Source organism: Lagopus muta, chromosome 4, assembly GCF_023343835.1.
Source record: "Lagopus muta isolate bLagMut1 chromosome 4, bLagMut1 primary, whole genome shotgun sequence".
Taxonomy (NCBI): Eukaryota; Metazoa; Chordata; class Aves; order Galliformes; family Phasianidae; genus Lagopus; species Lagopus muta.
The window spans coordinates 31330202-31344405 of NC_064436.1; the positions used below are offsets into that span (position 1 = coordinate 31330202).

General features: G+C 38.1%; 1 protein-coding gene and 1 long non-coding RNA gene across 3 annotated transcripts in view; one reads left to right on the top strand and one right to left on the bottom strand.

Annotated features, from left to right (window-relative positions):
• LOC125692357 (uncharacterized) overlaps positions 1 to 14124 on the bottom strand; it is a 67511-nt gene extending 53387 nt beyond the window's left edge. The window contains exons 1-4 of one of the 2 annotated variants that reach the window (XR_007376604.1): positions 13817 to 14124; positions 13627 to 13691; positions 11086 to 11212; positions 6758 to 6844 (exon numbers count right to left, since the gene is read on the bottom strand). This is a non-coding gene — a long non-coding RNA (uncharacterized LOC125692357). Of the gene's footprint in view, positions 1 to 6757; positions 6845 to 11085; positions 11213 to 13626 lie in introns of both variants that reach the window. The other variant, XR_007376603.1, reaches the window with a different exon arrangement.
• On the top strand, positions 525 to 13024 carry LOC125692350 (alpha-fetoprotein-like). The gene is made up of 14 exons (XM_048942742.1): positions 525 to 862; positions 2282 to 2342; positions 2576 to 2711; positions 3665 to 3867; positions 4360 to 4507; positions 4750 to 4847; positions 5465 to 5594; positions 6223 to 6437; positions 7283 to 7415; positions 8203 to 8300; positions 9480 to 9618; positions 10045 to 10268; positions 11120 to 11252; positions 12161 to 13024. Exons 1-14 carry the CDS (start codon positions 778 to 780, stop codon positions 12203 to 12205), a joined length of 1848 nt encoding a protein of 615 aa, XP_048798699.1. The 5' UTR covers positions 525 to 777; the 3' UTR covers positions 12206 to 13024.
• Positions 14125 to 14204: the final 80 nt, after the last annotated feature.

The following is a 14204-nucleotide window of genomic DNA, read 5'->3' on the forward strand; positions in this document are numbered from 1 at the left end:
TCATCTCTTAGTTAAAAATATCCATGGCTCTCTTAAGCCATTCTGTCTCAAAAAATTGACCATTTTGGTCACAATTACGCTATAGCATACTTTTTAAGAAAGACATTAAATAAGTCAAAAACCTTTTTCCCCCTTCCTTCTTCAGTTTTCAAGTTGATTTTGTTTGAAGATTTCAGATGCATTTTTATGCTAATTGTTAATGTTTATATATACCCTATATATATATACGTATATATATGTATATATATTTTTACCTGTATAGGGTACTTAATTCAACTTTTTCACCATGACACCTTGGACTAAGGGAGCAAAAGATGGCTTTTTCAGCAAGAAAGCAAAAGCAAAAATCTCAGGGTAACAGATGAACTTGGGATCCTTTGGTTAACAACATGTTAGGAAGGAGCCTTCTGCACAGCAATCACCTTTGAGCAAATCTGTAAGTAGAAGAGATCTACATTTATGATAAAAAGCGCAGAGAATGTTTAAACTTCTTGTTTGAAGTGTGATAAGTTAAAAATGTCTACCTAAATTTCAGGGAAAAAAGAATCTACAAAGTCATTTCTTTGCAACAAGTTGATCAGTTCATCACACTGAGCAAATAATGGCATGTTTAATTATTGCGGGAATATTCTAGAAGGGCTAATGTTATATGTGACACTAAAAGGGTTTTGATTAACCAGAAATTGTTTGGTAGAGTATATATGTCGTTTGCCTTAAGTCTTTCTGATTTTCAGAGATAAACTAAACCTATCTCCGTCCCTGCCAAAGGCTGACATTATGAACTGGAGAACAGTAATCTATATTATTTTATTAGTAAGTTTTACTATAGTCAGAGCCCTGCCAAGAAGTTATCGGGACACAGGTAAGAACATACCTCATGTTTTTATTCTGTTCTTTCATATAACACTGATGACTGCGTCTTAGCATACATGGTTATTTAGTATTGTTTTATCACTGCTAGTTCTATACTAGAGTTTTCTTGTAAGTGAAAGGTATGCAACAGAACTGTAGCTGTATAATTCCAGCTCTGTGATCAGCCTTAAAAATATCACTTCCTAATGTCTTGAGAGTCCATGAGCTGCATGATACAGGCTAGTCCATGCAAAGAGGATGCCCACTAAAAGGCAATTTAATCTATAGGAGTGTGGTTATTCCACTAAATTTCAGGTACTCCAAAACCTGTTGAAGCAAAGACTGCAAGTTGTTCTAGCATCCATACATAGTCCATGGGAGAAAGACATTTAAGTAAAGAAGAGGATGTGACATCCAGCTAGTTATTCAGTGTAGCTGTGTCAGGAAATTGCTCTTTATTATTCTTCGGAGAAGTCTTACTCTCCACTAACCGCTGAAGTAGCCTATGATGACTGTATTTGGCACTAAGTTTTAAGTCCCAAAAAAGAGAAAACTGAAATCCTCCCACAGTGTGCAGGTCAAAAGAGTCTTTCACATTATACATTTCTATCATTGGTCAAATGTTCTCATCTTTAGAACTTTCAAATGCACTAACAACTGCTGTTTTTCCTATTTATCTTTAATCATCATTCCAACTGACATTTCCTCATTACTTAGGGAAACTGGGTTAACTCTTAGTTTTTGCCTGATTCTTTTATACTGCTCTCCGAACTACTGACATGGGTGTGAGATAGAACCATCCTGATTAGGGAAGATGCTCCTAATTTCAAAATTACTCTCTGAAAGTATTCTCTAGGAAACAAGAAACTCAAGAAACAATAGGATTTAGGCTTGGCCATTAATAAAAGATCCACTGGCAAAGGAAAATATTTGCATATAATCTTCAGATAAACTGGACACATTCGTGTTCCACAGGGCCAGTTAATAGAGAAGGATGAAGTTCTATGATTTTTTGTTCACAAAGGTAGTCTTCAATTTACTGTGTATTTTCTATGCAGGGAAGCTTTCACCTGCAGCCAAATGATCATCAAGTACACTTCTAAATAGCTAAGACAAGTCAACAAATGGTTTCTAAGACGTTTATTTAATCATGTGATGTGTACCATCATAGCTGAACACCTAGGTTTGATTCTATCTCCCTTCTGCAAAGCATGAAATAGGCAGGGAAATTACATTGTAGCTCAAAAACAAATTGTTTCCCACCTTCAAGTCAAATAGATAGCATTGCCTCATGCCCTCCACCTTAGTAATAGTACTACTGGCACTGCATTCTGTTTGTCTGAAACTCCTGTATATTAAAAAAAAAAAAAGTATTTGATGAAGCATTTGAAACATATTCTATTCAAACGCTAATTATCTTGTTTTTCAGAGGAAAAAAACAGCATCAGCCAACGGTTTTCTCAGCTGCAAGAGAACAATTTTAAAGCCATGTAAGTTGTCTGGGTAAAGAATCTACTTGCAAATTTGCTGCCTGTGAACATCCCTATGACATTTTGTGTCATTTGGAGATGAGCACGTACTGCAAGTTGCACACTCCCTGTTCCATAAGCCTGAGCGAATTGGTGATAGAAGCTCTCTTACTGTCTCGTGCAAAAAGTAATACAGTTATTTTTATTTTTTAGATAGACAGAAGCATTCTTAATGATCTCCATTCTTCTCATAGAGCCATGATCATGTTTGCGCAGTACGTGCAAGGAAACACATTTGGCCAAGTGGTTAAAATGGCTGAAGCTGTAACAGACTTTGCCAAAAGGTGCACTGATGTAGACAGAGACAATCCAAACTGTCAGAAGCCTTTGGTAAGCAAGCTTGTACTTTTAATGCAGTACAGATTTTCAGAAGTGACATAATTTCAGGGTACTGGTATGCATTTTTCCAGCAGGAGTAAGATATTAGGAGACATGGTTTACTTGTGTGTGAATGTTTGCTCTTATTGACTCTTTCCTTCTCCATGCTCCCACCTAAAAGACATCTCAAGATGAGCAAAGGATGACAAAGTCCTTCATAGAAAATAACACAGTAGCTTTTGAAATCCTTGACCTCTTAAAACGTTTGTAAACTTGTGCTTTTATGTCTATCATAACAGAACTCAGTAGAAGTCAGATTAGATATTTCTAGCAACTATGATGCTCACAGGAGCTTTCTCCACTCCATTAACTCACATTGCTAGTATTCAGTGGAGTCCACTTCAATGCACTGTCAGAGATCAGCAGATTGAATCATGGAAAATGGATATCAGTCTGTTACAACTCTTATATTTGTTAAACAAGGGGCTGACGCAAATCCTGAATTAAAACAATTCCCAGCTGAAGCATGACTGACAGCAAACCTGAGCATTGCTATGTGATGAACAAGGAACCTGAGAACTGTTGTTACACAAACCTGAGACTTGTCACTACACACTGATTTTAATTAGAAAAGAATATGGATCCCATTGAGATATACAAATCAAACAATCATCTTGACTCTAATCAAGAAATGAGGGTCTGAATGTTTTCAGTTCAGTGGAAGCTGAACAATATGTTTGAAAACTGTCTCATAATAAAGTCTATCTTGGCATAATAGTAGGTACCAGAAATTGACATATGTTTTAGAAGTCACTCTGACGCTGCAGGCAAAGCAGCGGTAGTAAAGAGAGAAACTATACATTTACGCAAATCAGGGCTTTTTGGGTTAAAAAGTCTCCTCAGAAAACTCATGGGGGTGAAATAGAATCCTCACACACATTAGCTTTTTTTCTAACTTTTCACAGGACAGGATCTTCCTCAACACTATATGCCAGGAGGACAATCTTCCTGGATTTACTGACTGCTGTGCTAAAAAGGACCCTGAAAGAAATGATTGCTTCCTCTCCCTTAAAAATTCATCAAAAGGATTCATTTCTCCTTTTGAAAGGCCAAATGCTGAAGCTGCCTGCAAAAACTATTCAGAGCATCGCCATTCATTACCAGGATAGTAAGTAAATGACTCATAGATTTGTTGTCTGCATATAGTGGTTACGAGCCTTGAGACCACAAATGCAGTATCAACCAAAAAGTTCAATGAGACTTGCTGTAGAGCCATCCTCTTTTTTCTTCCTAATGATAAATATTTGAATAATTCATCCAGGTCTATTTCTCATCATGTGAAACCTGTTCTACCAAAGCCTACTTTGAATATAGGTCCAAACAAATAAAAAATAAAACAATCTGATATATCTCATTGTAGTTCAAATAAAGCACTCATCTGAAATACTAGGGATTTGTCTTTAGTCCTTAAAAGCCAAGCAGATGTTCCGCTGCCTCTAGACCAGAGCTGGAAGGATCTCAGCCTTTAATTTCCAGAAAAATGTCAGAATTCTTCCAAGACACACTGCATCATACAGCTTGTTGTTTTGCTATAATACCACTGCAGTTCCCTACGTTTCAAGGCTTAATCTGATATTAAAAACATTTATCTCTGTTTTAGTTTTATCTATGAGGTTTCCAGAAGGCATCCTTTCCTCTATGCCCCTACAATCCTTTCTGTTGCTATCCATTATGATGAGATGATGAAGGACTGCTGCAGAAGCACTGAAGACTCCACTCATAACCTGGAGGAATGCTTTCGGAGACAGGTATTACAAAGTGAGGTTTGGTTTTGTAGCATGGGACCAGTGGCTTTCCCATAACAAAACAAATGCTCAGAGCTATTGATTATTTCTTTTTCAGCCTTTGCATCTGATGTTAGAATTCACCCTGCTAAGGACAGGGTGAAATATGACTTGAATGCTACTTAACTACTTAAATCAGTAGTTTTACCACAAAGCATTTTCTTGGCTTTCTTCCATTTTCACAGTCTGTACTGTCTTTCTACTAGGCCCCAAAGGTGGTGAAGCCCATCAGAGAAGATGGCCTGAGGCAGGAACATACATGTGGAATCCTGAAGAAGTTTGGAGAACGGACCATAAAGGCTCTGTGAGTCTTCCTGATGCTCACAAAACAAGGCTTTGGCTTCTTTGCTTCAGCAGTAGACTGGCCACACTCATTGTTAAGATGCAATATGTTGCTTGCTCCAGGGCTTCCTGGCTGCTTCACTGGAGTCCCTTAGGCATACACATTTTGAAATACATTGTGGATGTCATATGTTAGCTGAAAGCAGATCTGCACCTGCATGCAATACAATGGATGTGAATATTGCAATATCGCCTTTCTGTGCAGGCCAGCAGTAGCACCTAATGAGGCAAATGGACTAGCTCGAATTGATGCATGACAGTAGTCACTGTTTTCTCTTGGTGATTTAATGTTTACGAGCCAAATACAGTTCAGCTCATATAAGACACAAGATTGTTATTGTAATTTCATATTCACCTACCACATTTCTGTTTTCTCACACTAAATTTCACTGGAGATCCTAAGACAACTCTGAATATCTCAGCCTTTGGCTTCAATTGGCATTTTTTTATCAATATCAGTGACAGCCAGTAACAGGCCATTTCTGACCAGTTTGCATACAGCCCTCTACAGACAAGTAATGGAAGCTATCACAGTTTCACACTGAGAATATTAGCAATAACTATTTTTCTTCATTTTAGGAAACTTGTGCAGATAAGCCAGAAATTCCCTAAAGCTGATTTTTTTACTGTTACCAAACTTGTGTCGGATATTGCTAACATGCACAAAGACTGCTGCCGTGGAGATATGCTGGAGTGTATGCGTGATAGGGTAAAACATTTAATATTTATGTACATTTGCAGAAATTATATGCCTTTTCTTCTTGTTTTCAGATTTTTTTTCCTTCTGTGTTGTACTGTTTTCTCCGGAGATTAATTTTTCAGACTAAAAACATGGTTGATTATCCCAGTTTACTTTTTTCTGTCATGAAGTCTTTAAAAAAAGTCAGCAAATCAACTTTGTGACTAAAATGGTCTAATTCTGTTTTAGGGAATCCTGTTGCAGCTTCTAGCTGTGCCATATATTTTCTGTTCAGTTTTCAGCAAAACATGTATCTGCCTTTCCTCTGTTCTCTCTGCTTTTCTAACGTATCAAACCCATCTATCTCACTACTTGTCTGTGATGCCTAGCTAGATAACTAACTTCTCTGTTTAGGTGGTTATCTGGAACCTATCAAATGGAAAGCAAAAGGCTTCAGCAGGTAGAGTAACATGACTTCTGTCCTGTTCTGCCAGATGACTACTGTACAGCAGTCTGTACAGCTGACTGCTTTCAGCTCCTTCTCCCCTTTGAGTGTCCCCTTCTCTGGCTGTAAAATGGGGATAACAATGCTAATAAAAAAAATTAAAAATTAAAAAAAGACCAAAATCTGATTAAACTTCCTTTGTTTGCTTTTCAGGAAGAAATTCTACACTATGTCTGCACTAACCAAGACATCATATCAAGTAAAATTAAAAAGTGCTGTGAAAAGCCACTGCTCCAAAGAACTGAATGCATTGTTAATGCAGAAAATGATGACAAACCTGCAAACTTGTCTCCCCAGGTTAGGGAGTTTATAGAAGACAAAGGAATATGTGAACGCTTTGCTCAGGAAAAAGATACCCACTTAGCCAGGTAACATGCATCTTCCTCCAGTCTTCAATTTTGCTGTTCTACTACTTGAGTTACAAGATGGCAGTTTGAAAGATAAAGATCAGCTCATTTAGCCTTGGATTTGTCTGCACTCTGAGCATGTGGGCATGTAGGAACTGCACAAGGTTATCTTCATAAAATACCAACCTGAGAGGGTATGGAATGAGAACAAATGCTGAACAAGACACAATTATTTCAGAGAAAACTGAAGAAATGCATGTGAAATTTAGGTACTATCAGTTCTGATCTTAGGCTCAAAATCTAGCTTTGATACACTCTTACATGGGAATAAAAACACATACCTAAATGATGCTCATGTCTTGATCCAACAGGTTTGATCCATTTCTTTTCTAGACGTGTTCCTTTGTCTGACAAAGCCCTGACCCCACCTGTAGCAAATTTAGGCAAAAAAAAAAAAAAAAAGAAAAAAAAGAAAAAGCCACAAGCTGCAAGAAGCAGTATCAAGACACAAATAAAGATAATTAATTTACTTCAAATGACATCCATCACTTCCATTTATGAACAGTGCAGCTAAGAGATTGAGCACAATGCTACGTAGAGTGACTGCTTTTAGGACAACTAATCTTTTCAAGATCTTTTGAGAAATGGCTCTGTTACTGGAAATTATTTCATTTAGATAGGAAGAGCTTAATGAGTCATGTTCTGTTCAAGTTGAATTCTGGGCTGTGATTTTGTGAAATTCTCCCCATTACATGGAAGGTCAGATGAAAGCAACCCAAAAGCATCCCTATTGTCCTTACCATCCCCAATCTCACAAAACCATGGCTTTCAGCTTATTGCTAATTCACAATGCATACATATTGCAGGTTTCTTTATGAGTATTCCAGAAGACATCCTGAATTTTCTGCTCAAATGCTTTTAAGAATAGGTAAAGGATACGAGGACCTACTGGATGAGTGCTGCAAAACTGGCTCTCCAGACAACTGCTGCAGCAGAGGGGTAAGTGCCTTCTATAATACATGGATGAATTCAGGCACACAACCACACAGCTTGTTCTGGCTAAATAGTGCTTCTGTGGGTATCAGAGCTACTGGGGATGGGACAGGAAGAAACCTTCTCTTGGTGTGCATGTCTGATTTCCGGTATCCAGCCTCCTCCTCTCTCTGTGGATAATTTGCAAGAAGCTGCCGCTGCTTCTATAATGATTTAACATGGATAGATAGAGATGCCAGTGGGAGGGATGGAGACAGCATTTCTGTGAGCCCCACTCTCTGTTAGGCTCCCCTGCAGCACCACTTGCCCACTTGAAAATTGAAAAGGCCTTACTCAGAGGGTGGTGAGGCACTGGCACAGGCTGCCCAGAGACCTGTGGGTGCCCCATTCCTGGAGGTGTTCAAAGCCAGGTTGGATGGGGGCCTGGGCAGCCTGGTCTCGTGGGTGGCAACCAGCCCATGGCAGGGAATTGGAACTGGGTGGGCTTTAATGTCCCTTCCAAGCCAGTCTCAGATATAGACAACTGCATTGCATACGTCTGAAGCTCGGAGGAACTCTGTCTCAAACCTAGCCCTCCATTACTTATAGAATTAATATTTAAAGATGATTGAAGTGGACTTCTGTCACATTCAGTCAGTTTAGAGGTTTTAGACGGGTTTCTAATGAAGTTAAAACTTAGTGGTGCATTTCAGGTGAGAGGCAGCTATGGAGATCAAGGCCTCATCATAAGGCAATAGGACATTCTGCATTCCCACTGATAAAGTGATTCCTCAAATTAATTCTGTTTCCTCAGGAAGAAGAACTGAAGAAACACATTTATGAAACTGAAAGTGTGATGAAAACAAGCTGTGACATTTACAAGGAGAAAGGAGATTACTATTTCCAAAACGAGTATTTATCTTTTGTTTTTAAAACATGTTTCTGCTTACCTGATGCCTGTACCAGATGGGAACAATGTAGGCTAGAATTAATTCATAGATGAGAAAAAGGCTGGGCTAAAAGACATCATCTGAATGTTTGGTCCAATAAGTTGTAAGATTTTCTTTCCTTCTAACTTCCAAGACAAAGTTTTCTCCTCACCTGGCTCCTGAGGCAGTGAAATGACAACCTGTTCAATCTCTCATTCACTTTTGCTATGGATTGGTGTTTTTTGTTTTTGCTTTGCTTTATAACTGCATTTTGAGCTGTGAGATGTAACTTAAGAGTCATTAATTTGGCTAAAAGGCCATTTCTGCACCTTCTGCAAAAGACCTTTCTCTAATTCCATCAGCAAATGCAAATACTAACAACTGTAACAAAAAATTAACTACAGTAGACTGGCTTAGCTGTGTGCTGTGCTTCAATGCAACATGCAGGCACAAGCCTCCTGCAGGAATTCTGGCCTTGATTTGCAATGTTAATGAGCACATGCCTAACAAAGTATGTAAGTAATTTCAAATCTATAAACTGCTTGCATGAAGTTAGGCTTCTGCTGTCTTTGTCTGGGGAGAAAGATAAAGAGAGCTTTTTGTACTCTTGGGCATGTTTGGTCTTTAAAAGACTTCTGGAACTAGAGGTTTCCAGCAAATCCAGTATGCTACTTCTGCCTAGTGTACCAGTTTTTATGGCTCCCCCAGCCACCAGGACTAATAAGCACAGTTTTTAAGTAGAAAAAAAAAAAAAAAAAATCAACTTTTTTGAGCTTATCTCCTGCTGAGATCAGCTCTGCCAAGAAGTCACTCGAGTTCAGTTTTGCTTCTAAACAAGCTCCCTGCACTCCCAGGAAAGTGAACAAAGCAGGGAAAATATACATACCATTTCATAAGAGAGCCTACCAAAATATAAACAGCAACATTAGCATTAATTTTATTTAGCCTGGTAGGAGACTGGTCAGAAAAAGGAGAGATCTCACAGGGAGCATGCTTATACTTGCCTACATGAGTCTGTAAACACCAGGCTGAGTTCTGCCTTAGTAGGAATGAGTGTTCTGCTGTGGGATTTGGCCGGAGCCTTACACAGTTGAAGGCAGTGGCTTGCTCACTGTTAGCTGCTTGAATGTAAGCACCAATATCAAAGAAATTATCATTTCAGGCTTCTCCTGAGCTTTACCAAGAAGATGCCTCAGCTAACATCTGCAGAGCTGATAAAATTCACCAAGCAAATGACTACAATTGGCTCCAAATGCTGCCAGTTGAGCCAGGACAAGCTATTGCCTTGTGCTGAGGAAAATGTAAGTTTGGTGTTTTTTTTGTTTCCTTACTAGTCTTAGTCCTATTTTTTTTTCTGAAGCTCTGTGTCAATTCCTACTACAAGCAAAGTCCAATAGTTTGGAGTACTAGCAAATGAGCAAAATGCTCAGTGAGGTATTAAGCTGCCCTGAAGAGGTACTTCCACATACACACCTGCAGTAAGCGTAACACTGTTACTGAAGTCAATGCTTGAATTACTCTCTGTGAGCATGCACTGCAAGCAATCCATTTAGCAGAATGAATTCAGGAAAAACATTCAGCAGAAAAAATCCCTTTTATCTTACAGACAAAGCTTAATTTAAATCTCAGTTATTATTTGTAACTTTACTAAAAGCAGCATCTATATCAGGGATTTTTTAAAATAAGGGAATAACATGAAATTGTGTTTTTTACCTCTTCCTGTAAAGCTGGATCTTGTGCTTGGAGAAATATGTAGAAGACACCTGACCAATCCGATAAACCCTGCTGTTTGCCACTGCTGTAGTAGCTCCTATGCTCTCAGGAGGCCATGCATGGGGAAACTAGAAATTGATGAGAATTATGTGCCTTTATCATTAACACCTGATCTGTTCACTTTCCACGAAGACTTGTGTACAACTGAAGAAGAAAAGTTACAGCACAAGAAACAGGAGTAAGGCTCACCTCTTTCACTCTCTTACCCGTGTTCCTTATTTTTACCCTGGCAATGCTTACCTTTCCCTTGTCCACTGTACTTGTTTGCCTTCTATAAAATGCCTTGGAAAGCAGCCATGTCCAGCCTCAGCAGCGCACCTACCTGCTTTTGTTTCTTATCTTTGTCCTACTTTCTTTTGCAGTCTGGTTGAACCTGTATTTATCTGCCTTTAATTAGAGGAAAGTCATTTTTCAGAGGTGGGTAGCTGTACTGGTATGTACAGCACCAGATAGGAAGCAATAAGTGCCCAAAGTTAGTTCCTCACACTGTCCTCTACAGAAACTGTGAAAGTCATATCATAAAAACATACCAGAAGAACAAGGAAGCTAATGCATGACCTTTATGGTTTAACTGAAGCTTGTCTCTCAGTGAGACAGCCTACGTATTTATCCAAAACCCAATCACTCCTTTGATCTCTGGATGCTTGTTTGCCTTTGTCAGAGAGAACTGTCACGTTGGACCTCCCACTACAAGGAAAAACAAGTTATCTTGGATAACTCATGCTATATTAAACTTATATTATCTAGGATACTCTTGAGTGGTAACAACACAAATCAACTGTATGATTTGTTCAGGGATACTAGTGGTGGAACAACTTCAAAAAAAAGCACTACTATTTTATTTCACAGGAGAATAGGGACATGCTCCCCACTGCAAATACCTGCCTGGTTGTTTCATAAAGATGAAAAAAGCTATAGAAAGCAAGTGGATAATAAGAAAACAAAGATCTTACTGGACTAGTGATTGAGAAGTGCTTCTTAAGCTGCGTGCTCACCTTCCAGCTTCACAGGACTTTGCTTCCCTTGCAGAATGCTCATCAACCTCATCAAATACAAGCCCCAGATCACACAGGAGCAGTTGACTTCCATCACCGTGGCTTTTACTGCCATGAGGGAACAGTGCTGCAAAGAAGAGAATCGTGAGGCATGTTTTGTGAAAGAGGTATTTGTTCCACTTTCAACTGTATGTTCTTAATCAAAATGAAAGCAGTTAAGGGTAAATTTCTCCATTAAGCAACAAAAAACAAAGTCTGTTTTTGCAATTTGCAACAATTCCTTTGGTTACTTTTCCAAAGATCTTTCTCTAGCTAACACTTGTTGAATTTGATTGATTGATTTGATGTTGAATACTTGACTGAATTTCCTTTTAAAACAAGTTCCTTTGCAATAGGGAGGGAAAGAACATTCAAAATTTTGTCAAGGTATTTCCTGTATTTATTTCTCCACATCTGCTTTTCTCTCACCCTTCCCGTGTTATTTTAGCTTTTTGAACTTCATACTACAGAGCTACTTAAATTTTTCTCTACCTTTGAGTACACTTGATTTTCCTTATTTCTCATCTCTCTCCAAAGTATTCCTTAACTGAAGTTTAAGAAGCTTTCCACGACCCTTGAGAAATGTTCAGCTCTGCTTTACCCAGCCTATCTACACAGAACCACACTACTAGCTCTTTATCATAAAACTACTTCAGTGTTTTTCCAACAGAAACAAAACCAGCTAAGACAATCTGAGCTGAGCAGCGGAAGTATCATACATACATGTGTTTGTACACAACCCGCAAAGATATAAAACGTTAAGGAATTGATTTACTGATGTACACACATTATTTTTCTTGCAAGTACGTTATCTTAAAGAGTGGTCAGGTGCTGACACAAGCTGCATGACAGTGGGGTCACCGTCCCTGGACGTGTTCATGAAACATTTGAATGTTGTACTGAGGGACATGGTTCAGTGGGAAATGTTGGTGGACGGTTGGACTGGATGATCTTAGAGGTCTTTTCTAACCTTGGTGATTCTGTGATTCCACGATCCTTCTGATTTTATTGCTTATAGTTGTTTTGCTTCTTTCAGGGTCCAGAACTTATAAAAAGAAGTGAAAAACTGCTGTCAGCCTGAGGAGCTCATTTAGCATATTGGAAGATATTGGTTGAATGCTATGTAGTTGCACAAATTAAATACTAAGCGTACCTTTTCTAAATATTCATGAAGTATAAACAGGAGAATATGAGTTATCATAGTGGAGAATACTGTGCTGTGGTTCTTTACCTACAAACCCAATGAAGTCAGTACAATTTTCACCAGCTATAGTTCTGCCAATGCCTGATTTTTTTCCACCATCAACAAGGTAAAGAGGTGCCTCCAGTAAAACATCACTTTCTGAGAAAAATCTGACAAGCTATGAAACTGTAAACACAGTCTACCTTCAGATCTGAGCCTAACAGAAATTTATAAGTGTATGAATTTCATTCAGATGTGGGAGAAATTTCTGTGATAACTTGATGTGTAGCTCATATGCCCTTGATTCAAAACAATTATGAACACGTAAAATTTAAACCAAAGCAAATAACTTAAACCCACTTGAATCCAAAAATAAGGTGCAACACAAAAGGTAACTGGATGGAAAATGAGGTTTTAAATGTGTCCATAATCTTATGCTACAGAACATTATTTTTCTTGTATGAAATGGTCATAGAAAAAGAAAAAAGTATTCTAATCTGGCTTCTTATGAATCATAAAGAAAAACAAGACTGAAAAAATCTGACCATAACAACTTTTAAAATATTTCTAAATCACCAAATATTTTTGGATATTTTAATAGAACTGTCTTTGAAATACAAAACATTCATTCACTAATAAGGGCTGCAGTAGGGAACAGTAAAATTGCCTTTAAGCACAGAAAGATTATCTTGGTCATCCCAAGCAGAACAAGGAAGAAGATAGATGAGCAAAATGTCATTAAGATGAAATGTGACACTTATGGTCAGCAGACAAACATTTAGAGAAAGCATCAGAATGCTGCAGAATTTAAAGTATATAATAAGAGATAATTTTTCAGAGTCAGATTGAAGAGGTTGACCAAATGAAGCCTTCTCATAATCCATCTTGTGTATATTGCCAGGCAACATTTTCATTAATGATATAGTGAAAGGAAAAACTATTCATTAAATGTGTGACAGACAGTGGACAGAGACTGTTGCAGATCTCCCTGCAGCATTTCTGATGTCAAAATCATCTTGGCATATTACAGAAATAGCCTAGGAAAACACCAGCTGTGTTCTGTGAAAACAAATTAAACATTTGACATAAGTATAACTAAGCAACTGCAGTAGTACAGTACAGGAAAAATATTCATTACAGTGTTGAATGAAAAACAGTGCAGTTACAACAAATCACAAACTGATCAAGAGTCACTGATATTTTGCTGCTAAGTGAAGCCTAGCATCATGCTTGAATGCTGGTGGTACAAACACAATACTAACTGATAAAACAGAAGAACGAGATATATCAAATATGCATCACAGTTTTGTTTTTCTCACCTTTCATCAGGACTTTGCTGAAGTACTTGAACAAATCTGGGGTCTCAGTTGCAAACAGAATTTCACTGAAAAGAAAGCAACAATTAACAGTCAAAGTTACATTAAAAAAAAAAAAAAAAAAGGGAAAATGAGACTAGATTGGGATTGTGCGGTTTAGTAAGAAAGGTTTTAAGAACATGTGAGTCTTCACCTGTTGAAAAAAGCAGGTTGCAGGACAAAGATAGCCAGTCAGCACCTAGCAGGAAAAACAAAGCACTGAAATCAATGGTCTGGGAACAGTAGGGAGCTTCAAAAGAGAGAGCACACACTACCCAAGATCCAGTGATGTTTTCATACAGAAAAATAAACAAAGAGATCATCAAAGAGATCATCAGCACAGTTTTCTCAGGATTTAATGTTCTAATGTACATCGCTCTTCCAGAATCTGGGGGTTGGGTTTTGGCGGTGTTTTTGAAAAAAAATTATCTTTCTTCCTCAAAGTCCAGTGATGACTTGGGGTTTTTCTCACTGGGTTGTTTAGTAGCAGCAAAATTATATAGTATTTTTTACTCTAGTATCTTCTTCATTATGTCTTAGGA